Source organism: Vombatus ursinus, unplaced genomic scaffold, assembly GCF_900497805.2.
Source record: "Vombatus ursinus unplaced genomic scaffold, bare-nosed wombat genome assembly UNPS02000580.1, whole genome shotgun sequence".
In the NCBI taxonomy this organism is placed as follows: domain Eukaryota; kingdom Metazoa; phylum Chordata; class Mammalia; order Diprotodontia; family Vombatidae; genus Vombatus; species Vombatus ursinus.
Genome location: NW_020940358.1, coordinates 26,726,703 through 26,752,152, shown reverse-complemented (window position 1 = coordinate 26,752,152; position 25,450 = coordinate 26,726,703). Strand labels below are relative to the sequence as shown.

The 25,450-nt window shown below is 39.8% G+C and overlaps 1 protein-coding gene across 3 annotated transcripts in view; it reads left to right on the top strand.

The window, feature by feature from the left end:
* EYA2 (EYA transcriptional coactivator and phosphatase 2) overlaps nucleotides 1-25,450 on the top strand; it is a 247,930-nt gene that overhangs the window by 117,300 nt on the left and 105,180 nt on the right. For all 3 annotated transcript variants that reach the window (XM_027848711.1, XM_027848700.1, XM_027848704.1), the window contains one exon: nucleotides 3,633-3,749. In XM_027848711.1, coding sequence (XP_027704512.1) covers nucleotides 3,633-3,749 — 117 coding nt within the window. The remainder of the gene's footprint in view (nucleotides 1-3,632; nucleotides 3,750-25,450) is intronic.

The window sequence follows — 25,450 nt, the reverse complement described above, 5'->3', positions numbered from 1 at the left end:
TTTTGATATATCAAAAATACTAATGATTTTTGTGGGTTTATCTTTTAATATATAAATAATATAAAATATTATTCAACAACAAAATGTATCAGATATTTGTGCTTGTATATTAGGTATATACAATACTTTAATGACAACTGTAAACTAATTTTAACAGAAATAAAGCAGAAATTAAAGAACTGGAGACCTACCCAACATCCATGGCTAGTTGTATTCAATACAAAAAAAAAACCACTACCCAAATTCATTTTTAAATTTAATTGCAGTAATAAAATTGTCAATGAGTTACTTCAAAGAATTAAATTAATAAAATATATAGAATAGGCAGACAAAGGCATCAAGGGAATTCTGGTAGGGAAAAAGGAGGAAGGAAGACTTGTACCACTAGATCTCAAATTATATATAATAGTTATCAAAACAATATGGTAATTGTGGATAGAAAGTAGAAAATTAGGTTAATAGAACAGAATAAATAATCCAGAATTAAGCCTAAGACATTCAGTAGACTAGTGTTTTAAATCTAAGACAACAAAACATTAGAGAAAAACATAATTAAAATTTTTGCGATAGAGGAAGGGAATTAATAATAGTGATGCTAAAGAAGAAGAAAAGAATGTCAATGAAACTCTTAAAAAAATACACAAAAGAATCAAGGAAGTTTGGAAGGGGAAACAGACAAGCCAGATAGCAGCATGGCAAGAAATGGAATTAGGTCTACATTTTACACAATATATCACTACTCTAATACTAAATCTCTTGCACCAGTGTTTGCCATTGTTTGTGCTTGGCTGGGTCTTAGTCCTGGATTATCCCTACCATCTGCCTTCTCAATTCCTACTCATGAACTGCTAAACACCATAAGGAAGTCACACAACTGGGCTGAATCCATTACAAATTTGTTATTGAGTGGGGTAATAATCTCAGTTGGGCCCTAACGGCTGTTTAGTGGTTCCTTTTCTCTTATTGACGTTCTATTACATTCTCTATAGCAGCTACTCCAGATCTCTTTTCTCTTTAAGTCTCCCAAAAGACTCCCTCATATTCCTTTCCAGTTGAAGGCTTTATCTGCGACTTAACTGAGAATAAAAGATCATCAATCACAAGCTCCTTCTTCCCTCAAAAACCCTCTTCATTATCTTCCATTTTCCTCCTTCACTCCAGTCTCTGGTAAAGAGATGACCCTTCTCTTCACTAAGCCCAAGCCCTCTACTTGTGTCCTTGGTCCTGTCTCCTTTCTCCTCTGGAGCTTGCCCCTTCAGTCATCCCCCCCTACTCGTCTCCAGCCTCTTCTTGCCTATTGTTTCCTATTCTGTCCTTCCAACAAACATATCTAGGACCTTCCCTTCCTTCAAAAAAGCCTTCCCTTGATTCCGCCCCTCCCTCAATCTGTCAAACTGTATCTCTTGTCTTTGTCAGAGCCAAACTCAGAAAAAGCTGTCTATATTTTCTCCTTGTAGAGTCATAGAATGTTGGTGTTGAAAGGGAGCTTGGACTATACACAATGTGAATTGTCAGGGCTAGAAGGGACCTGATAAGGCACATAAAAAGCTAGACCTGGGAGGAATCTTAGAATGTACAATATAAAATAATACAGCTGGAAGATTTTTATAAGGTTCATAGAATATTAAAATTAGAAGGGTACTTTGAATTTTAAATGTAAAATGTAATACTTGGAAGAGACCTTTTACATTCTTTTGATATTTTCCTCTCTGAATTATCTGATAAAATATTCCTCACTGCTTTCAGGATTATATGGCACCAGAGTCTGACTTAGGAGACCTGGGTTCTAGTGTGGGCTAGGACCATTTTTGACAATCTGTAAAAGACTGTGGACCCGTTCTCTAAATAGTATTCTTAAGTGTATAAAATAAAATGCATAGGATTATAAAGAAAAACAATTATGTTGAAATCCAGTTATCAAAATGTTTTTTACAAAGTTGGTGAGCCCCAGGGTTAGGAACTCTTGAACTAGATGGTCTTTTCTAAGTTTGAGGATAGCTAGGTGGCATAGTGGATAGAGTGCTGGACTTGGAGGCAGGACAGACTGAGTTCAGATTCTGCCTCAGGTGTTCACTAGCTCATTCATACTGGACAAGTTGCTTTAACCTCTATCAGCCTCAATTTCCTCATCTGTAAAATGGAGATATTAAGAGCACCTACCTCATAAAGTTCTTGTGAGGATCAAGTTAGATAGCTAGATAGACAGACAGACACATAGATAGATAGATAGATAGATAGATAGATAGACAGACAGACAGACAGACAGACAGATAGATAGAGCGAGTGAGCAGCTAGGTGGCACAATGGATAGAGCACTGCCTTGGAATCAGAAAAACTCATCTTCATGAGTTTAAATCTGTCCTCAGACACTTCGTAGCTGTGTGATCCTGGGCAAGTCACTTAACCCTGTTTGCCTCAGTTTCCTCATCTGTTAAATGAGCTGGAGAAGGAAATGGCAAAGGCCACTCCAATATCTTTGCCAAGAAAACCCCAAATGGGGTCACAAAGAGTTAGACATGACTGAAACAACTGAACAACTACTATATATCTATATCTGTATACATGCACACACAGAGCACTTTGCAAACCTTAAAGTATCGTATGAATGCTAACTATTGCAGTGTTGTTAATGTTCTTTGTGTTCTATAACCCCTTCCTGTTCTGGCATTCTTACAGTGATGTGTAGACACTATCACAACAAAAACAAGTAGCCTCATTTTTCTGGGCAAGCGGATGGAGCATTAGTGTTATGTCAAAGAAGCTACCTTTGGGCATTCACCTTGTTCACAGTGCTGGTGTAAGATTTTAAAACCCTCTTTCAAATATGATAATATTACCAAAGGCTGGTCCTTTTTTTATTTGCCGGGTTAGTGGCCTCTACTGGACAGTGTCTTTTTTTCAATATCTTGTGCATGTCCTATAAATATATCCAGGCCTGTGGTGATGCTGTTAGCACATTATGCAAGCAGGGCCGGAGTTGCAAACTCACTCCCTGTATAGTTCAGGTCACTTCACTAAAACCTTAGACTGAATCTTTTCTTTCAGCCAGCTGTCTCACAGTTGGGTGCCTTTGGTCTCAAGTGGGTCCTGGTAGGAGAAGGTGGATGTCTCAATTTAAAAATAACCCTTACTCCTAGATTAAAAAAAAAAAAGGCATATCCTTTTAACAGTGGATCCAAAATATCCCCCACTGCTGACAGCAATTGGCCCTTGTAGGTGTTTAATAAATATTTATTAGAGGAATTACAGAATCTAAGGACTAGCAGGATGATCTAGGCCATCCCCTACTGAAGGGGATATATCTTCTACGAATGCCCTTTACGGCATCCCTGATATTGTCATCCAGCCTCCTAATGAACCATCTTCATAAAAGAAGATTAAGCCATTCAATATAAATCACCCATAATCCTAGAGCAAGGTACAGAGTATGACATTAATAAGCATGGATAGAATTGAAGTTGGTAAAAAAAAAAATTAATACTTGCTGGGAGGCCAAATCAATTCTATCCTGTTGAAAGCCCATAATAAACTCTTCCTGACATGCAGAATTTCAAAGGCTTCCCCATGACTGCGGAGGGGAACGTCCTAACCACTTATTCTCAAGTGTTTTTTTTTAATCTCATCCTGCAAAGGTATCAAAACAGAAGACAGCTTGAACCATTCCCCTGGTCAGAGTGGATTCCTCAGCTACGGCTCCAGTTTTGGCTCTCCACCCACAGGACAGACCCCTTACACCTACCAGATGCACGGTCAGTATGATGATGAAATGCCCCATTTGGTTTGTCTCCAGGCAGTCAGCTAAATCCACTGTCCTCAGACACCAATAAATCGACTTTAATTTTGGCCAGCCTTAGGCAGAACCATGAAGTAGGAAAGGTTTGTCTGCAATCTCTTTCTCCCTGCACCTGACAGTCTGCCAATCTCTGAGGCATAAAAGTCAGGAAATCTCTGAGTGAAAGGGGACTAGAGAGATCTTAGGGCCCTTACAGATGGAGAAACTGAGGTGTAGAAAAGGTAAGTGACTTGCTCAGGGTCACCCTGTAATACTAATACCTAGTGTTCTTACAGTGCTTTAAGGTTGGCATAGAACTTTACAAATATCGTCTCATTTGATCCTCACAACAACCCTGAGAAATAGGTGCTCTTATTATTGCCATTTTACAGGTGAGGAAACTGAGACAAACACGAGTTAAGTGACTTGCCCAAGGTCACAGAGCTAGCAAGTATCTGAGACCAGATTTGAACTCAGTTTTCCCTGTCTCCCATGTCCAGCTCTCTATCTACTGTGGCACCTACCTACCTTCTATGTTGGAGCACAGGAAAAAAAAAAAAAAACCCAGGTCAAACTCCCAGGCCAGTTCTATTTTCCAGTGTGCCATTTTTTTTTCTTACCTTCTTTTTTTTTTTTTGCCATCTACCCCCCTTTCCTTCTTTCCTAAATCATTAAATATTCCTTTTTCCTCCTCAACTCCTTGCAGCAGTTCAAAAATAAGAAGAAGAAGAAGAAAGGTAAAACAGGTTGCCCAAAAAGCAGCTGTCCAGAGATAAGGTCGAGCCCCTACAGTCCCCTTGTGGAATCAGGGAAGTTTTCTACTCTATTTCCCACATTGACCATGGGAACTTTTCAGGTGATTTTATACAGCTATGACTGTATCAGGAAGTGTGGGCCAAGCATCCCCCTGTGCTGCTGCAGCAGCTGCACTCTGTCCCAATTAACTACCTTCAGACTTAATGCTAATGGCTATAAACTGCTATTGACACAACCCAGGCATTTTGTAAGCCTGGATATATTCCTCCCTAAGTATTTTTTTTTAAACACAGAACTCTTAGAAACCATGCACATGTGCTTCATATTAACTTTTTTTTTAAGTTGTTCCAGAGGATAAATAAACTCTCAAACTATTCCCTTTTCAGAATGGGAGATGTTGAGCTTATGTTTTAAAAGGGAAAAAAAAGGAATAAAGGAAGTGAGGAAGAAGGCAGGGGAGGGAGAAGGATTGAGATTTGGTTTGAAGGCCAGGAATTCTGGTTGAGAGAGGAAATCAACTTCCATTTATAAGGTTGGAATGTGTGTTTTCCTTTTGCTGAGCAATTAGAGACATCGATTCTCTGACTGCTAGAACTGAGAAGGAATTTGGAAGACAGAAGGTAAGAGGTAGAAGAAAGCCATTGCTCTACAGATGAGCAAACGGAATGGGTGCATAACAAAGACTGACCCACAGTCATACAGAGAGCTGGTAGTAGTGCTAGCTTGGGAACCCAGGTCTCCTAACCCCCATTCCCCACCCCTACAAGCTAGACTTCTCTGCCGGAGCAAGTTCAGGTCATTAATATTCCAGAGAATTGACAGCCACCCTCTTGCATTGTAGGTTATTTGTTAGCATGGTCGCTTGTCTGTGTTTGGACAGGGCCTTTCCTCCTAAGAGTATACTATGTCTTACAAACAAAAGCCCTTAAAGCATCAAAAGCCAGTACATTGTTTCAACTTTGCTTGTATGTTTGTGTTGTGTGTGTGTGTGTGTGTGTGTGTGTGTGTGTGTGTGTGAGACAGAGGCAAACGGAGGAAGAAGGGAGGGAGACAGAGAGAATACGAGAATTCAGTGTGATTTATTTTTTTATACAGCCAAAATGTGTCAAGAGGTTTATTTTGTTATGTTTCTTTTAAGGCTAAACACAGCTATCACGCATCTGCCCCTAGTGACTCAAGCTAGGCAGACTTGCAAAATCTTTTCCTATGCAGTATGCAGGGAGCAGTCCCATGAGAACCATTTCCAATTTTAACCCTAATGGATTATTTAGCCTTAATGGTACATGGATTGAGGCAGCATGATGAATTGAAAAGATTACTGGATTTGGAGTTAAAGGATCTGAGTGTAAACCTTGGTTCTGACTCTTACTAGCTAGGTATTCAAGCCCTGGGTAAGTCCTTTCACCTCCTCTGAGCTTCAGTTTTCTCATCTGTAAAATGGGTACATGATACCTACCTCCATGAATTATTATGCGGAAAAATGCTTTGTAAACCTTAAAGTGCTATAAAGGGATACATTATTATATATGTCTGTGTATGTCCCAATTTCCTCAGCTGCCTTTTCTTTTTAGCCGCTAAGGGCAGAGCCAATTGGGGTTGTAGGGACAGCCCCTCTCTAGTGGAGATTTGTTTTTCAAGGAACAAAAGACAAAGGAGAGGAGAGGTACTTCAGGATTGCGGCGTTAGAATTTCAGTTTAGAGTATTGATCCTGTTATGGCAGCTGAAAGGCTTCAGAAACAGTAGGAGTTGGTTACTTCAAGAGATGTTTAGTCTTGGGGCAGCTAGGTGGCACAGTAGATAGAGCACCAACCCTGGAGTCAGGAGGACCTGAGTTCAAATCCGGCCTCAGACACATAATACTTACTAGTTGTGTGACCCTGGGCAAGTCACTTAACCCTATTGCCTAGCCAAAAATAAATAAATAAATAAATAAATAAATAAATAAATAAATAAATAAATAAAGATAATAATAATAGCTAGCATTTACATAGTGCTTTAAAATTTGCAAAGTGTTATCTCATCTGATCCTCACAACAACATTGTGAAGTAGGTGCTATTATCCTGATCTTACAGATGAGGAAACTGAGGCACAGAGAATTTTCAGCAACTTGCCTATTGTCACACAGCTTGCCAGTGTCTAATGTAGGTCTTTCTGACTCCCAAATCCAGCCCTCTCTCCACTAGAAATCAAGAGATCTAGAGTCTAGCCTTGGTCCTGTTACTGAGTTGCTATGTGACTTGTAGCAATCACTTAACCTCTCTGGGACCTTAGTTTCTTCATCTGTAAATTGGACTCCATCTAGATGATTATTGAGGCCCTTCCCTATCATGCTAGTCTGTGATATTATCTCATTTAATCCTCAAAGCCCTGTGAGTGCAGTAGTGCAGGAGTTCCCATCTGCTTTTGTGCAGCTGGAAAGATAGGACTTGGTTAAATAACTTACCCAAGGTCTCTCAGAACTGAAACTTAAACACAGGTCTTCTGATTCTAAGTCAGGCTCCTTTAACTTTTGTATAATGGATCCCTTTGGCAATCTGGTGATACCTATGAACCCCTTCTTGGAATAAAGTTTCAAATTCACAGACCCTAAGTTAAGAATCCATGTTCCAAGTCCAGCCGCTGTTCTTTCTATTATGCGGAGTCAGAATGGAATCCTGTCCCTGTTTCCTGGAAGAACAGTGGATCTCACTTTCTTTCTCTAGCCAGTCATGAGCCACCTCTCTCTTCTCTTAGGCTGTTCCCTGGGAGGTAGGCACCAGGTTCAGCATCATTATGGTTTCCCATTGTGATTCACCAGTTTCCTTGAGTATATTGGTTTATATTTCTCCCCTTGTGAATCTTGCCTTTCCTTGGCCCTCTCAGAATACTTGGCCAGGCTCCCTGCTGATCTCTTTCCCTCCCTGATCTTATGCCCACTCCTACTGACTAGACAATCAAGGCATTCTACAATCTGGCACTGTCTTAACCCTACAGGTCACTCCACATTCCAGCAGAAGGGAATTACTTATTATGCCTTTCACAGGTCCTTAGATTTCCCATCTCCACACCTTTATTCATTCCATACCCTCTGCCTAGGATGCCCTTTCTGTCTCCATCTCACCATGGCTGCTTGTTGACAACCTATCCAGCCTTCAAGACCCAGTTCAAATGGCACCTCTTCCATGGAACTGTCCCTAATCCACTCAGTAGGAAATAATCTTCCTGCCCTTCCTGTATTAGATGGATACTTATTTACCTTTGTGTCTTCTTGAGCATCCAACAACATGCTCTTTGAATAGTAAGTTCTTAATCATTGTTTGGAGAATTTCTCTTTGGTGCTTTCAGTCTCCTTTGTCTAGAGAGGCAGGGTGGTCCCTCTTCCTAACTCTGACAGTATGATTTGGTCATTCCCTCAGCAGAGAAAGCTTGGGATGATAGGCAGAAACAGCTGAAGAGTGTGTGTGTGTGTGTGTGTGTGTGTGTCTGTGTGTGTATGTGTGTGTGTGTGTGTGTGTGTGTTGGGGCCAGAGAGGGAGCTAAGTTAAGAATAATCCCTAAGAGACTTTTAAAAGCCAAGCTCTTTGCCCGATTAATGCTAGAAAAAAAAAGTGGGTGGTTTTTTGGTTTTTTTTTTTTTGTTTTGTTTTGTTTTTTGAGACATGTAAAAACAGATGTGGAAAAGCAGAGAGTTTGGGAAACATTTTCTTATAGTCCCTGTTGGAAAATCCTTCCCCCACCCCTTTTCTCTTTCACCTTCACCAACAAAAAGGGAATCTTCATTAGCAAGAGGAAATTCTGGAGCTGAGAATATAAGTTTGGATATCTGCATTTGAATTGGACTTTAAGAGCAAAGAAGTCAGATGAGTCATTTTTTTAATATAAGAAGAATGTGAGATAGTAAGAAAAAGTGTAAGACTTAGAATCATGAGAGACCTGAGTTTAAATCCTAGCTCTGTGATTTAAGAGTGGTGGCAAGTCAATTCAACCATGTTAGCCTCAGTTTCCCCATTTGTAAAATGAGCATAATGATACTTGTACTATATGCCTCGTAGGATTGTTTTTAGGAAAGTGCTTTGTAAACCTTAAATCATTATAAAGAGGTGATTGGATAAAGTGAATTCTAATTAGCAATGGACTTAGGAGGGAACTTTTGTACATAGTGGTATCTTTGGTTAAATAGTAGTGCTTCTCAATTAAAGGACTTATCCATGATGAGCTGTTGATAAAAGAAGGAACTGGAGACATGAGAGTATTAGCAAACTGGCATCCAGGGTGGAAACTGCTCCACTAACAGGTAAAACTTAGGATAAATTCCAACAGTTGGTGCCATAAGGAGTTACTGGGAGCAGTATAGTGAAAGGGCAGTGGACAGAGAATTTGCATTTTCATCCTGATCTTTTCTCTAATTTGCTGTGTGATCTTGGGTAAGTACATCCCTTTTCTGGACCTCCATTTTTTTATAAAATAAAAGAGTTTTGTTGTTCAGTTGTTTCAATTGTGTTGGACTCTTCGTGACCCCATTTGGGGTTTTCTTGACAGAGATAATAGAGTGGTTTGCCATTTCCTTCTCCAGCTCATTTTTACAGGTGAGGAAACTGAGGCAAACGGGATTAAGTGACTTGCCCAGGGTCACACAGTTATGAAGTGTCTGAGGCTGGATTTGAACTCCTGACTCCAGGCCTAGCACTCTATTTACTAGCTGTCCTAATAAGAGAGTTGGATAAGATAATAATGATAAAAATTATTGCTATTGTAGCCAGCATTCACATAGCATTTTAAAGTTTGCAAATCATTTTACAACTATCTCATTTTATCCTCACAATGGCCCTGGGAGGTAGGTGCTAGTATTATTCCCAGTTTATAGATGAGCAAACTGAAACAGACTCAGATTCAGTTACTTGCCCTGGGTTACACAGGCAGTGTACACAAGGTAAGTGCCCATGGCCAGATTTGAACTCAGGACTTCTGACTCCATATTTAGCACACTATCCACTGCATCCTATAGCTGTTTCTAGTTGCCGAATTATATGGAGCAGACTTAGGGACTAGTGTTGTGCTTTGTATTACTTTATGTGAGCTGTTGCTGCCGTAGGACCGGACCTCTGGTGGCTGATAGTAAATACTTATAAGTTAAAAAGTGGCATGGCGTGCTGGAAAGAACACTAAACCAGGAGTCAGGAGGCCTCAGTTTACCCATCTGTATGGAAGAGGTGTTTGGGGGGGTGGTGCCTAAAATAGATTTAGGTTTAATTTTTCAAGATTATATACATTTGTTAGGAATTTATATATGAAGTTCAAATTAGGGTAATTTCACCTGGATTCACTGAAGACAATCATGATGTAGTTGGTTTGATAGAGGCACACACACACACACACATATAAACATAAATGCTATGTTGATATTGTCGTACAAGTAAGGTGTTGTTATTTGAGGGGAAGGAAAAGCAGCCTTGAATTGCAGGTCCTGGAAGTAGAGGTTAGCTGGAATAAATTATCATGCCAGAGTTTTACAGAATGAGAAATGATTTTCTAGAATAATAAATTATATGCTTTAATATCCACCCCCCCTAAAAAGAAAAAAAAGAAAAGAGAGAGAGAAGTGTGAGCCTGAGTAACAAAGTCATTTTCCCCTCTTCCTTTCCCCCACTAAACATCTGTCAGCTACAAGGACCACAGAGACATGTAAATGTCTGATGCCATCTGGATAGGGTACTGCTGCCCCTGATACTGAGAGGTTGTTGTCTCCATATCTGTCTTCCTTGCCTAAGGGATTAGATTCATTTTCAAACCCTCAGCTATTTCTGGAGGGCAAATAAAAGACTGGGTGATGGGAGTACATAACTGAGATGAAGGAACTTTCCATTTACATTTTGACCAGTACTTGGTATATAAAAATATGTCTGATTTGTTGGAGTGTTTGTATGTATTAAATATAGCAATGAAGGCAAAAGTGCTTTGTGTACCCTAAGGCAATGTACATGTATAAGAGATTATATATAGGCTGTCCCAAAGGTTTTGGTGCAGTTTTTACCTGTTAAAAGTTTTTAATATTAAATTTAATTAAATGGTAATTTAATTAATATTAATAATTATTATAATCTCTTGCAATAATATAAGATTATATACAGGCTGTCCCAAAGATCTTGGTACAGTTTTAACCTATTAAAAGCTTTTAATATTAAATGTCAAATTATAATATAGTAATATTAAAAATTTTTAATAGGTTAAACTGCATCAAGACCTTTGGGGCAGCCTGTGTTGTTACAGTGAGAGTGGCTTTGGACTTGGAGTGAGAAAGTTTGTGCCCTCTGTCAGTTATTATTATTGACTTTTGTTAATTTTGATTATCAGTATTAATTATCAGTGTTATTAATTATCAGTAATCTCCATATTATCGACTTTTGTCAAGTCAACAAGTTTTATGAAGCTCCTCCAAGGACTTAAACACTGGAGATACAAAAAAAGGCAAAAATAATTCCCTGCTCTCAAGGAACTCACCTTCTAATGGAGGGACGACATATAGACAAAAAATAGAATAAATTGGAGACCATCCTAGAGGGAAGGCACTAGCATCAGCTGAGGCCTAGGGGTTAAATGACTTGTCCAGGATCACACTGCTAGCGGCTATCTGAAGTCAGATTTGAACCCAGGTCTTCCTGACTCCAAATCCAATATTCTATTCCCTGCACATTGTGCCCTGGGCAGCCTGGTAAGGTGGGAAGAATACCATACTGGGCAGGTTACTTAGTCTCTGCAAGCCTCAGTCTCACCATTTGCTAAATGAGAGGATCAAACTAGATTTCTTTAAGTCTTTTTTGGCTCTAAATCTGTCTGTATAGTTAGAGAAGTAGATAAAGCATGTGTAATTAACACCCACCAATAGCTTTCAGATCTGACACAAAAACCAATTATTCAATAGGCATTTATTTAGCACCTACTTTGTGCCTAGTGGATAGAGAGCCAGCCCCATGCCAGGAAGACCTAAGTCCAAGTTCCATCTCTGACATCTATTGACTGTATGACCCTGGAGAATTCCCTTGTCCTCTCTGTGCAATGAGGTTGAGGAGCAAGAAGGAAAGAGAATAAGCATTTATATAGTACCTACTATGTGCCTGGTATTATGTAAAGTGGTTTACAGATATTCTGTCATTTGACCCTCACAACAGTCTTGCAAGGTAGGCTGTTATTATCCCCATTTTATAGTTGAGGAAACTGAAGCAAAACAGCAGATATATGACTTGCCCAAGGTCACACAACTAGTAAATATCTGAGATAAGATTTGAACTCTGGTCTTCCTGACTGCAGGCCCAACATTGTCACTGTGTGCCACTTAGCACAGAGGGTCCTGATCTGCACTGGGAGGGTTTCTTCAGAGTTCCCTTTATCAGTGAAAGCACAGATCTGCCCCTTCCCCACAGCCTACATGCCAGCACAATAATAAGCGGTAGGGTTGAAAGGAAGGCTATTTTGATGGCATTTGGCACATAATTCTGGGTATGATATGTCAAAAGTTGATTTGTTAAGCTTATGCTAACTCCAAGCAGTGCAGTGTGTTTAGCCCTGAAGAGGATACACAGATAAATAAATCCTGGTTTCCTGTCCACATAAAGCTCACAGTCTAGTATCACGGATAAGACAAGTAAACAAGTACAGATATAATACAAATTAGAACCTAATTGCATACAAGGACAAAGTGGCCTATTCATGTTTCAAAGAAATGTGCTGTGTGTCTATAGCTTACTTGTTCCCTTATGGAAAGAAAAAATATATGTAATATATAAATATATATATATATGTGAAAATGAATGATCCACTTCTCCCACCACTTTGGAGGTGGGGGAGATACTGTCTATTAATTTTGAAAGGCAAGAAAATGCAGCGCCTGATTTAGGGTACACGTTTTCACCCTGATAATTCCCTAGTGATAAAAAAGAGAGAGCAGCATGTTCTAAGCCCTCCAGGGCAATATGCCCTTCTGCTCAGTAATTGAAAAGGATAATTAAGGGGTTCAGAGCAGGAGGAAAACATTGCTCCAGGCTCAGAGGTATTTATTAGAAGAACTGTATGTGTAGATGCACATCTTGGGGCCTGGCTCAGAGAGGAACCTAAAATGGGTCCCAGGCAAGGTTACAGAATAAATAATTTGCACACTTTCAGCAAAGCAATTTGTTCTGCTTCTAAAGTTTTATTGGAAAGGGGATGGGGGGGGCAGGGAATGAGCCTAAATTTTTTTTTTCTTTTTAAATCTCAAGTAGTTCTTGAGAATAACACCCACATCTAGACGGGAGCCACAGAAAAATTCCCCAGTATTCTCCCAGCTTAAATGTGATCTTTATCAATCTCATTTACATACTGAATAGCCTTCCCAGCCTCAAGGTGGTCAGTGATCTGCTAGACACTAATCCCCTACCTGTAGATCCTGCTGCTATTCTGAGGTTGGTTGGTTTGTTTTTATTTCCTTCTTCCATTTATTCAAGTCTGATGCTCTTGTCTCCCTATCTCAGGCCATACCAGAATTCATAGATTCATAAACTTGAAGAGCTGGGAGAGCCCTGAGGAGGCATCTAGTCCAACCCTCTGATTTACAGGAAAGGAAACTGAGGCCCAGAGAGGACAAGAGGTTGGCCCCCAATCACACAGCAAGCTTTCCCTCTCTGCTAATTGCACCAGCTTGTCAGGAGTGCTGAGGACTTTTTGTTTGTTTGCTCACTTCTGCAGTGGCTGCCCAGACTCCTTTCCAGAATTTCAGGCAGGCATGTGGACCAGGCAGGCAAGCCAATGCTTGGATCACTGTTGCTCCAACCACAGGTTTCTGTTGTCCAAGAGACAGGCTGCCCAACACAATTGCACAACAGCCTAAACTGTAGCCTGAGGCTCTCTCAGCTGCTGTATTGGGTGGGTGGACTTTTCCATTCTCCTAGCTCCATTGGTCTATTCTAAAAATTGGGGTTCAGATCGGCAGGCATGATTTTGGCAAATGGTCATAGGGGAGAACCGGAGATTCTTAAGGAATGCTTCCCTTGGGAGAGATTCAACTTGAGGGCCCAATTTCTTTTAGACTTTTGGAATTCAGTGCAGCTAAAACTCTCAGCTTCCTTGACACCTTATGATCCGTTACTGAATCATTAATTGTGTAGGCAGCCCATATCATTGCAATCCAGAAAGCAAAAATTGCATAGACCTGAACAAGTTTGTGCTGCTTATTCAAAAGGGGGAATATCACATTATCCTGCATTAGCCTCATTCAGCACAAAGATTAGCTTTGACTATTCTCCTGGTAGTAGGGAACATATTTTGGTTTCTGTTTTGAGGAAGTATGCTGAGTTCCTTATGTTTTTTTCCATTACAGTGTGGCAAAAACCTAAGGTTACCTGTTTGCTTTGGTTTGTACAGATTGATAGGATGGAATTCAGAGGACTGAGTTTAAACTAAGAGACATAGAACTTCAGAGCTGGAAGGGACCGGAGAGAACATTTTAATTCAACTCTCTCAATTGACACGAGGAGAAAATTGAGCCCCAGACATGAGAAATATCTCGCCAGTGTATTTGTAACTGATTAGTGGCGGAAGTGAGAGTAGAACTAGGGATGTGCTTTCCTGTAAGATTGTTACATTTTTAGTAATGAGCCTTTACACATCAGAAACCAGCAAGCACTGTACACAAAGGTTTGATTTGGGTTTCTGGTTTTTTGGTTTTTTTTTTGGTTGATCATCCAGACTTAAGAAAGTGATAGAGAAAAATGTTAACAATGCAAATTAAACTTAAAAGTGTGTCATACATACTTTTTTTTTCTGGAGAGCCCCTTGTTAAACATTTACCAACACACCCCAACTAGAACCCAGTTTTTCCAGACATAGAATTCTTCTAAGGTGAGCCGGTGTTTTTGTATTAGTAGTGCTAATGTGAAAGTATTAACTGCTTATTGGAAACAGCACTGTGCAGGAATCACGGGATCTGGGTTCTAGTTCTGATCCTGTTCACTAACAAGGCAAGAGATTTAAATTCTCTGGACCTCAGTTTCCTCCAGGAGTAAATAGAATTGAGGAATGCTTGTCTTACTTGTGAGGATCAGATTAAACAATGGACATGGAAGTGTTTTGCAAAATACTTTGTGTGAGAAGATGCAGGATGACTATCTATCTATCTATCTATCTATGTAATGTGTGTGTGTATGTACACACAAACATACACACTTTTGCAAGGAGGCATGACTGGTATTACCATCTGAGATTTCCTTGTCATGTGGAAGAGATGTAGAGTTTTCAAAGCCTTTGTCTTTGGTGCACATGTTCTGACAGGTCCTTCCACACTGGACAGGCTTCAAGTGTGGGCAGGGAGAAGATGTGTGTGTCTCTAATCAAAGGACCAGCCTTGCTTAGTACAGAGAGACTGCTCTGCCAGAAAGATGGTCTTTAGGAGATGAATTTGGGAAAGGAACCTGGCAAAGACAACTGATGAACTAATGACCATTGACCAAGGCCCAGAAGGTTATTGGTCTGCTTACTAGCCTGCTGAAGGATTGTAGTATTAGATATTCCTGACGGAGAACTGTGTAGGACAAGTCTGAGGTAGTGTTTTGGTTTTTTTTCATCTCTCTTAATGTGTCAAAAATGGTGTTTGTGTTGGTGACTGTCAGTGCTCTCAACTGGAGTTATTTCTATCTTCTGCTCTAAGGAGGCAGTCATATCCTGGAAGTATAGATGGCAAGGGGAAAGAACACTGAACTTGGAATCAGAGATCTGGGTTCAAATCCTCACTTTGCCAGCTGAGTGACCTTAGGGCAAATAGCTTCCACTCTCTTGAGTTCAATTTCCTTGTCTGTAAAATGGGAGGAGGGGACTAAATCACAGTCAAGTTTCCTTCCACATCTAAGTCTGTGATCCTATTACCTGTCATCATTAACAATTATTTCCCCAGAGCACAGGTCTTCCCCTCCAGTCTTGATGGTTGTTTGCATTTCTGAACGAACTTTCTCCATTCCTGTCCCCTTCATGCAGACCATTGTGACAAAATTTTCACTTTACATTTTGGTTACTTTTATGTTAACAGTTTTTTGTATATATTAGTCATATCTCCCTCGAAGACTATAAGCCTCTTGAAGGTAGGTCCTTTGTCTTCCTCTTTGCATCCCTATCCCATCAATCCAGGTTGGTGTTCTATACTGGGCAAGTGCTTGCCAAATGTTTGTTGAATGGGGGTAGGGGAGATGGAGGATTATTTTGGCAGTGAAGCAGATAGACTTTTAAAGTAGGAATCACATAGTCATCTAACATAACTCCTTTGTTGTCCTTTTAGGGAATCTGAGGCCAAATTTAGGAAATGACTTCAAAGGTCCTATTGCTAGATATTGTAGGTACCATAAAACCCAGCTTTCTGCACCCAGGGCAGGACTGCTACAACTACCTTCACCATGCTGCCAAGGATCAGAGAAAATGACAGACTGTTCTGGAATCTTAAAAAAAGACAGCATGGCACTGCCCCCCCACCAAGGCAGGAGAGCATTGAGAAATCCACCGTGACCCTGCATAGGGTCATCAAAAGGCTGGGCTGAGCAGTGGGAGGGCAGAAGAAGCATGTGCCTGGCGCACTGTCCCCAAGACCGCTCGGCTTTGTAAAATTGAAACCTCCCTGGCAGGAGGGGCAGGTCAAGGCTTCTGCTTCCCAGATGGCTTATATTAGTCTCAGTCTAAGACTGTGGCGGCAGAAGCATGCTCCATACCCTGGCAAGTTCATTGAGGGGAGGCCTCTTTCAGGAGGGGTCAAATCTCGCTCTTTACAGTATAAATAAAGGTCCCCTTCCCCTCTGCTCCCACACATATCAGCACAATATTTCTTTCAAAGATTTCAAAACGCTGGAGCAGACCGTGCTAAATTGACTTAATTGTTTTAAAACTAGCCAAAAAAATAAAATTAAGGGAGTCTCTATCCTAGTTTTCTGTTGCTTCATTGAAGAGAGTAGTCCCTGGGGGGAGCCGTGCTCATGGCCATCCTCGCTGCCCTGTCTGTGCCCCTGGAAGGTTTTGGCCTAGGAAACTTTGATGTTTGATGGTGGTTTTTGCTCTGGGCTTATGAATGTCAAGCCTAAGTTGGGAAGGGGAGTCGTATGCCCTGGACAGGTGACAAGATAGCGGGATAACTAGGCCCTTTTCAGCCGGTGCCATCAGACCAATTAGAAACTGGAACCGTTTGGAAGCATAGGAAGCCCCTAGTGCTCCAGATTCTTTAGGTTCATTAATATTCTGTACCCCAACCCAGGAGTTGAGGCTATTAGGTACTTTATACCTAGTAGATGAAATAAAGATCAAATAGGGTCTTTTTAAATTTATTTTTAATTGTAAATGTAATAGGATAGGAATAGGGACTAAATTAGTCAGTCAATAAGCATTTATTAAGCACCTACTATTTCCCAAGCATTGTGCAGGGTATATAGAGAAAGGCAAAAAGCTAGCTCACAAGGTCACGGTCTAAAGGTTAAGATATCTCAGAGTGAAGGCATTAAGAAATGAAATCTGTGATTTCATTTGGCATGAGGAACAAGATGAATGAGAGAAGTCCTTTGACTGGTCAGCACCTTCTCTGTACCTTACAGTCTTAGAGAACTGCCCAGAATCGTGACGGAGAAGTCATATCACTTTTTCAAGTTCATTCAACCACTGTGTGTGTCATAGTATTTGAACCCAAGTCTTTTTGGCTCCAAGACTAGTTATTCACTACACTGACTGTTATAAGTGCAATAATCATCAACAAAGATGTTCTAGTAAATATACCAAGCAAGGGGCAAAATCTTGGCCCAAAGCCCCGGGCTTTCACCTAGAGGCAAGAGTTCACATCCAGCAAGCTAGCAAAGCAAACAATTAAGTTCTATGTCCCTTCCAGGCCTGCTAGAAGTTCAGCCACTTCGAGTACTTCCTTTTCTTGTTTGGAGAGGTTTTTTTGTTTTTTATTGCTGTTGCTTTTTGAGGAGTGGGGTTTGAAATGTTTTATAAATAGTGGTCATCAGTGAGTGTACTGCTTTGGTTCTGCTCATATTTTAACACATTTCCTCATACAAGTCTTTCCCTATTTCTTTAGAATAGCATTCCATTATGTTAATAAACCATAATTATTTCAGTTATTCTCCAGTTGTTAGGCATGTGTAGCTTGTTTCCAATTTTGCTTTTTTTTTTTAATTACAGATAGAACAACTCTGAATAGTTTGATAGAAAGAGGCTTCTGTTTTTCCCTGTTATAATTTCTAAATAGAATCTTAGCAGTAGAATTGCTGGGTCTCAAAAAGCATGACCACTTTGGGGACTCTCATTGTTATATATTACCATTTTTTTGGTGGTTGTTCAGTTGTTTTCAGTTGCATCCAACTCTTTGTGACCCCACTTGGGGTTTTCTTGGCAATGATACTGGAGTAGTTTGCCATTTCCTTCTCCAGCTCATTTTACAGATGAGGAAACTGAGGCAAACAGGGTTAAGTGACTTGCCCAGGGTCACACAGCTAGGAAGTGTCTGAGGCCAGATTTGAACTCAGAAAGATGAGTCTTCCTGACTTCAGACCTGGCACTCTATCCACTGCACTGCCTAGCTGCCCATATATTACCATACTGCTGCTCAAAATGTTTGCATTAGTCCATAGACACACCAGCAGTTTAATTAACATTTTCCCCAAGAGTCCTGCCAATACTTAATTCTATTATTTTAAAAAATATTTTTATTATCCCATTAACTATAAGGTATTTATTTTAAGGTTGTCTTTGTTTTCATTTTTTCTAATTATTAGGCAGTGGGAGAATCTTTTATTTCATTGTTAACAGTTTTCATTTCCTAAGAGTGTATATTATTACTTTTTTTGGAGTATTTCAGTTTCTTATAGATTTTAGGTGTCAGACCTCTGATATATTTTACTTCATAAATCTTTCCCAATTTGTTTCATTTCTTCTAATTTTAGAGATACTGTTTTACATTGTGCAAAATCTCTTTATAGAGTCAAATTCATTAATTTGACTCCATTGATTTCTCTTGTTTTGTCCTTCCTCTTTATAATTTAAATACATATATTGTTCATTTTTTCTAATTTTTTGTTTAAAAAATGTTAGATCACTTAAAGAGTTCATTATGGTATTTGGTATGAAATGTGATTCCAAATCCTTTTTTTTCCTGTACCATAATTCCAGTTTTCCTAGCAGTTTTTATTCAATTCTGTTGCCCATCTTTTCTTATGATGGGGTTGATCAAACATCAATTTTTTATATTCATCAGGTTCTGTTTCTGGGTTCTCTGTTCTGTTCATTTCTAGGTAGCTATTATTATAAGTGCTTTTATAATATGTTTTGTTATCTGTTAATGCTAAATATCTTTTGTCACTTTCCTTTTCCATAGTTATTCTTGATATTCTTTTTCATCTATTTCTATAAGAATTTTATAATGATTTTATTTGATTTTCTGAAATAACCTTTTCCAGAATTTTTTATATTTAAAATTTTGTTTGGTGTAGAATTGCTTAGTTTGAGAAATACTGTTCTTCATATATTTGTTTGACGAATCCATGAGCAAGCAATATCATCATTTTGAAGTTGCCTTTGTATAGATTTTTTATGTTGGGACTAGAATTATGGACTCTAGAATCAGGAAAACTTGGATCTCACCTCTGATGTGACTGTGGGCAGGTCACTCAATCTCTCTTTCTCTGTAAAATATAAATAGTACCTGAAATACCTAACCTCAAGGTTGTTGTGTGACTCAGATCCAATAACATAAACTACTTTGTGAATTTTAAAGCAGTATATAAACGTTAGTTATTGTTGTTAATGCCCAAATATTTGTTGTGTTTTATCACCATCATAAAGGATATTTCTACTTACTATGTTTTTATTTTGTTTGTTTGTTTTTTAAGAAAGAACAACATTGTCTTTTAAAAAGAAAAATCAGAAATTTTCTATCATTTTCTTCCTAAAGAAGATTTTGCCCTTCCATTTTTGACCTATGACTAAAGCCTTGATATTGCCTAAAAGGCAGTCTTTAAGAATTCACAATAGGGGCAGCTGGATGGCACAGTGGATAGAGCACCAGCTCTGGATTCAGGAAGACCTGAGTTCAAATGTGACCTCAGACACTTGACACTTTTACTAGCCGTGTGACCCTGGGCAAGTCACTTCACCCTATTGCCTTGCAAAAAAAAAAAAAGAGAGAGAGTCACAATAAAGCCAGGGAGCCATTAAGTTCCACTGGACTCCTTTACTTATTCCTACTCGCTCTCCTCAGCTCATCAGCAAGTACAGTTATCCCTTTCACATCGCAGAGGTTAGGAGCGCAGCACCCCACTGTGCAATCTAGAAAGTCTGCATAAAATTTTTTGGCACTCTCTTCATACCAGAGAAAAAGTCTGAATATTTTTCTTTTTCTCTTATGGAGTGTTTATAGTACCTTATTTTAAAATTTGAGTTATTTGGTTATAAGCTCTGTGTCATTTGCTGACCTTCGCATGTTGTCTGTGGCTTCTACAAAACTCCCTCAAAATTCCCATTTAATTTCTTATGCTGTCTCACAATGTATCAGAACTGTGATGAGGACAGTTGAGATGAGGAAGGGAGAACTGTACTTATTAAATCTCTACTGTGTACTGAGCCCTGTGAAGGCATGGTCTCTACTCTTTAAGAAGCTTATGTTCCCCTTAAGAGAACTGAAATAGGCAAAACAACTGGACAACTACCTCACTGTTTAAAAAAAAAAAACTATTGAGGACTTCCCATTGTCGATCAGTTGTTTCAGTCACGTCCAATTCTTCATGACCACGTTTGGGGTTTTCTTGGCAACAATACTGGAGTAGTTTGCCATTTCCTTCTCCAGCTCATTTTACAGATGAGGAAACTGAGGTAAACACGGTTAAGTGACTTACCCAGGGTCACACAGCTAGTAAGTGTCTGAGACCAGATTTGAACTCAGGAAGATGAATCTTTCTGACTCGAGGTCCAAAACTTTTATCCACTGTACCACCTAACTACCCCTAGGCTTCCCATTGTCTCCCGATTGAAGGTCTAAACCAGGGGTGGGGAACCTGCAGCCTCAAAGCCACATGTGGCCCTCTAGGTCCTCCAGTGTGGCTCTTTGACTGAATCCAAACTTCACAGAACAAATCCCCTTAATAAAAAGATTTGTTCTGTGAAGTTTGAATTCAAAGGGCCACACTTGAGAACCTAGAGGACCTTGAGGCCGCAGGTTCCCCACCCCTGGAAACTCTAGCCCTGCATATTTGTTGTTAACATCCAACAAAATGACATTTATTCACGTGAAAGTACTTTGCAAATATGAAAGTACAATATGTTCTCCAATGTAGAGCATATATGATTCAAATGTTAAGTATTCTAGTATCCAAATGGTGAATTGGCAACTAATAACGTTTGTTTATGCCAAGGACAGAAACCTTTAAAATGTGGTTTGCTGATACTCCAATCTCTTTTCTCCTGGTGTGCTTCAGAGGAGTAGATTAAGGAAGGTGAGGAGAGGGGCATACTGAACACATCGTTTCAATTCAGCAAAGATGTATTAAGCACCTACTATGTGCTGAGCTATAGAGATACAAAAGTAGTTGATATACAACATAGGCTGTGCTCTCAAGGAATCTACAATGTAATGTTACACAAATAACTATGTTGTACGGGAGAGTGTGATAAGTGAAAAAGATTGATTCGTGTGGTGGGATAAAGTGGTGGCTGGTTCTTGTTCTGGCTGGCAGCTGTTTCAAATAGTTGGGTGTGGGAGAGGAGCAGGGAGGGGGCGTTATGATGGCAGTAACCAGCCTACGTGCCACAAAACAATTGGCCCATGTGCCAAACCATGTAATGCTAGGAGATGCATGCGATAAGGGAAGGACAAGTTGACATTGAAAGTTTCTTTCAGCTCTCAAGATTCAGTGATTCTAGGATCGATCTGGGCTCATGTACATATATTTTGCCTCACATTGCCATCCATGGAGTTACCTGAAACATTGAGCAAAGTGATGCAATTGAAATAGATCTGTATAGCTTTGTGGTTCTTGTTCTGGGAGACCTTTTTTTTTTTTTTTTTGTTAAGATAGCTTCTCCACGAAGGCATAAAAGCTCACCTACAACCCAACCCAACCATGGCTGCCACTGATCCCCATCACATCCTATCACATCATCATGCTTGAGGGTGGATGTTGTATTTAACTCTACAAAGTGCTTCTACATTAATCTCTACATTTTGAGGCTACTTCTGTTTTTCCTGGCAAGCTTATTTCAGGGGAATGAAAGCTCAAAGCAGCACTAGAATGTGTGTTTCCAGCACAGCATTGAGCATAGTGAGGCAAAGCCTCATCTCTCAGGCTTGAGGAAAGAAACTGCTCCAAATGGAAAGCCATCCCTTGCATGAGGGACGGGCGCAGACAAGCAGCAGCTTGTGCAGTGCTGGGGAAGTTATCACTCTGAACCTCTGGTTAGAAGGCTAGCTTTGGGAACCTTCTCAAAGGGAGTGGTCCTTGGTGTGTCTGAAGTCATATCTGAAGGTTGTCAGATGAACCTGATGAATAGAAAAGATTGGTGTTTGATAAACCCACCCTGTAAAAAAGCATTGGGGAATAGAATTTAAGAAAAGCTGCTGGGAAAACTGAGGTAACTATGACCAAAAAAAAGGGTTTGGATTCACACCTCATACCAAATAACATAATGAACTCTCTAAGTGATCTGTTTTTTTAAAACAGGAATACATTAGGAAAAAATGAGTAATAGATGTCTCAATGATGAAAACATTTTTCATCAATAAAACAGGAGAAATCAATGGAAACAAAATGGATGAATTTGGCTTCACAAAGAGATTTTGCATGATGCAACATACTATCTTTAAAATGTATGTGTATACATACACACATACATACGTATATATGTACATACACACACACACACACACACACACACATATATTGGAACAGTGCATAGTGAAGGAACACTGGCTCTGGAATTGAAGACTCTGGGTTCAAAGCCTACCTCTGATATTACCTGTTTGACCTTGAACTAGTCACTTATCTTCCTGGGCCTGTTTCCTCATCTGTAAAATGAGATTGGACAAGATGAATTCTTAGGTTGCTTCCAACTCTAGCTATGTGATGATCCTATGATACTTTGGTAGATATGTGGTCATGTTACTGATAGTAAGCCCTAGTAGTACAGTTCCCAAGCTACCCCACATATCTGGCTCTTGCCCATGTCCTCCCATAAATGTTCAAACCTACCTTACCAGGCTAATTTCGTAATACCCCCTCTTCGTAATGCCACACTGGCTGTCTTGCCATTCTTCACACATAACATTCCATTTCCTCCCAAAACACGAAGAGTCGGACATAACTGTCAAAAATGATTGAATGACAACAGACAAAACAGCAGTAGGTGGGCTCTTTGAAATTATTTTTTTGCCCTATTGAGGTTAATCTCAGGTTGAAAATGTTTTTCCCAAACTACTGACCTAAAGCAATTTTTTAAATAGAGATTGTAAGGGGATTACAAAGAGATGTCAGAATATTTCTTCAGGTTGTGCTGTTTTCCTTCTCAAAAACTGTTCATTGGCTCCCTATTGCTTAGAAGATAAAATAATCTCTTTTATCTGTCATTAAAGTTTATGTACAATATGGCTCCAGCCTGCATTTCTAACCTTATTTCACATTACACAATCTGCATCCTAACCAAACTGGACTACCAGCTGTTCCTATTTCCACTGGCCATCCCTCATGCCTGAAATATACTCTTTACTCATCTTTTCTGTGAAAAATCTTCCCACTCCTTTAAGGTTCGGTTTAAGTGCTTTCTCTGTGAAATCCTTCCTGATTTCCTCCCACCCTACACCCCCTCCCCAGTATGAGGTTTTCCTAGAGTACTTTTGTCATGATCTCTTTTCTGGCCTTATCAAACTCTAGTGATATATTTATTTAATTGTATACTTAAGTAAATTTATTTAAGTATATGCTTAAGCATATTTAAATATATACTTCTAATAGACTGTAAAACTTTTTGAGGGCAGGGACTATGTTTTGTTTTGTTTTGTTTTTAATTATTGTATCCACAGCACTTAGCACTTTACATATAGTCAGTATTGAAAAAAGGCTTGCTCAGTGAATCCTATGATTGATTATTCATGTATTATATTTATGTTTCACATACCTAATCTCACTTGATCCCTATAAGCTCTCAAGGTGTAGGAGGTGTATATTTTATTATTCTTGTTTTATAGATAAGGAAACAAGAGCTTAGGTTAAATAACCTTACTAGAGTCACAGAGTCAGGAAAGAACAGAAAAAAGGCTCAAACCCAAGCTTCCTGTCTCCTGGGCCATGGCTTCTTCCACCATAGAGGACCATAGAGAGTCTTTTCATGTGAGTAGCAAAACCCTTTGAAATAGAGGACCTTTTTCCTCTCTCTGTAGCATGAAAACCTGCCAACCTGTAGTTTTGTCTGATGAGTGTTGGGAGTTTAAAGTCGATCAGAATTGGGGACAGTTCTCAGCTCAGGGCAAGTTTGAGGCAGCCAGGTGTCATAGTGGATGGACCACTGGACTTAGGAAGGCCTGAGTTAAAATCTTGCCTGGACACTTCTTAGCTGGGTGACCCTGGGCAAATGAGTTAATTCCTCTTTTCCTATCAATGCCTCATTTTCCCTATCTGGGGATAATCCCCACCTCACTAGACTGTTCCGAGGATCAAACAAGGCAATATATGTGATGCACTTTGCAAGTCTTAAAGCACCATCTAATTGTTATTATTGTCATCATTCGTTGGGAGCCACTGCTGCAGGGTTATGGCAGCTGTTGTGGACCTGTTGGCCTGAAGGAATCATGTTACCACCTTTACTGAATGATGGATGCAGACCTGTTAAAGGGCAGCGATGGGGGCTGAGCTTTGAAGGTGGACTAGTTCTAAGACCTCACCACAGCCATTGTGAACAGTTTAAAAGCTCAGCTTGATTCATCTGGACCTATTCTTTTCCCTGCTTATAACCTGTCTCTGGATAGCCATAATCTGGAACATACCAACCCAAGGCCATCCCCGTGCAAGATTTGCCACCGTCAAACCTGCCCCTGGCTCCATTCGGAGGATTGAAGTGAGCTGAGTTGTTCAGCAGAAAGATAGTGCTGTTGAGTAGGACTCCACAAGTCAAAATGGAGCTGGATCTACTCTAGAAAGAGCAAAGAGAAAAATTGTTTTTTTATTTGCCTTAACCTTGAGGTGACAATTGTGATAGATGCAAGAATTATTGAACTCTGAAAATAACTAAGAGGCGCCTGGCATAGTGGATGGAGTCAGGAGGTTCAAATCCAAAGTCTGGCACATAATAGTTGTGAGACCAAGGGTAAACCACTTTATTCTCTCCATATCCCCAGGCTGTAAGTTAGATGATACAGTGTGGTTCAAGGAAGAGAGAAGAGGAGTTGAGCTCCAAGTAGGGGACCTCTGGTAAATGTTTAACAGCCAGGGAGGGATAGGGAGAGAACTTAACACTTGGCACACATTTAAGTTTAATCTGCATTAGTAACAGGGGCAGGTAGGTGGCACAGTGGATAAAGCAGTGGGCTTGGAATCAGGAAGACTCATCTTCATGAGTTCAAATCCAGCCTTAGACACTTACTAGCTGTGTGATCCTTGGTAAATCACTTAACCGTGTCTACCTCAGTTACCTCATCTGTAAAATCAATTGGAGAAGGAAATGGCAAACTGCTCCAGTATCTTTGCCAGGAAAACCCCAAATGGGGTCACAGAGAGTCAGACACTACTGAAATGACTTAACAACAACAGAGCATTGTTAACATTTTTTTCTATTATGTAAGTCTAAATGATCAGCAAAACAATAAACCAAGCTCTGATTTGTAGCCTTTGCCCATTTCTGAAGTGTAAATGTTCACACTGAAAATTTAACCCCCTCCACCACCAATTTCAATTTGAGCTCTGCCACT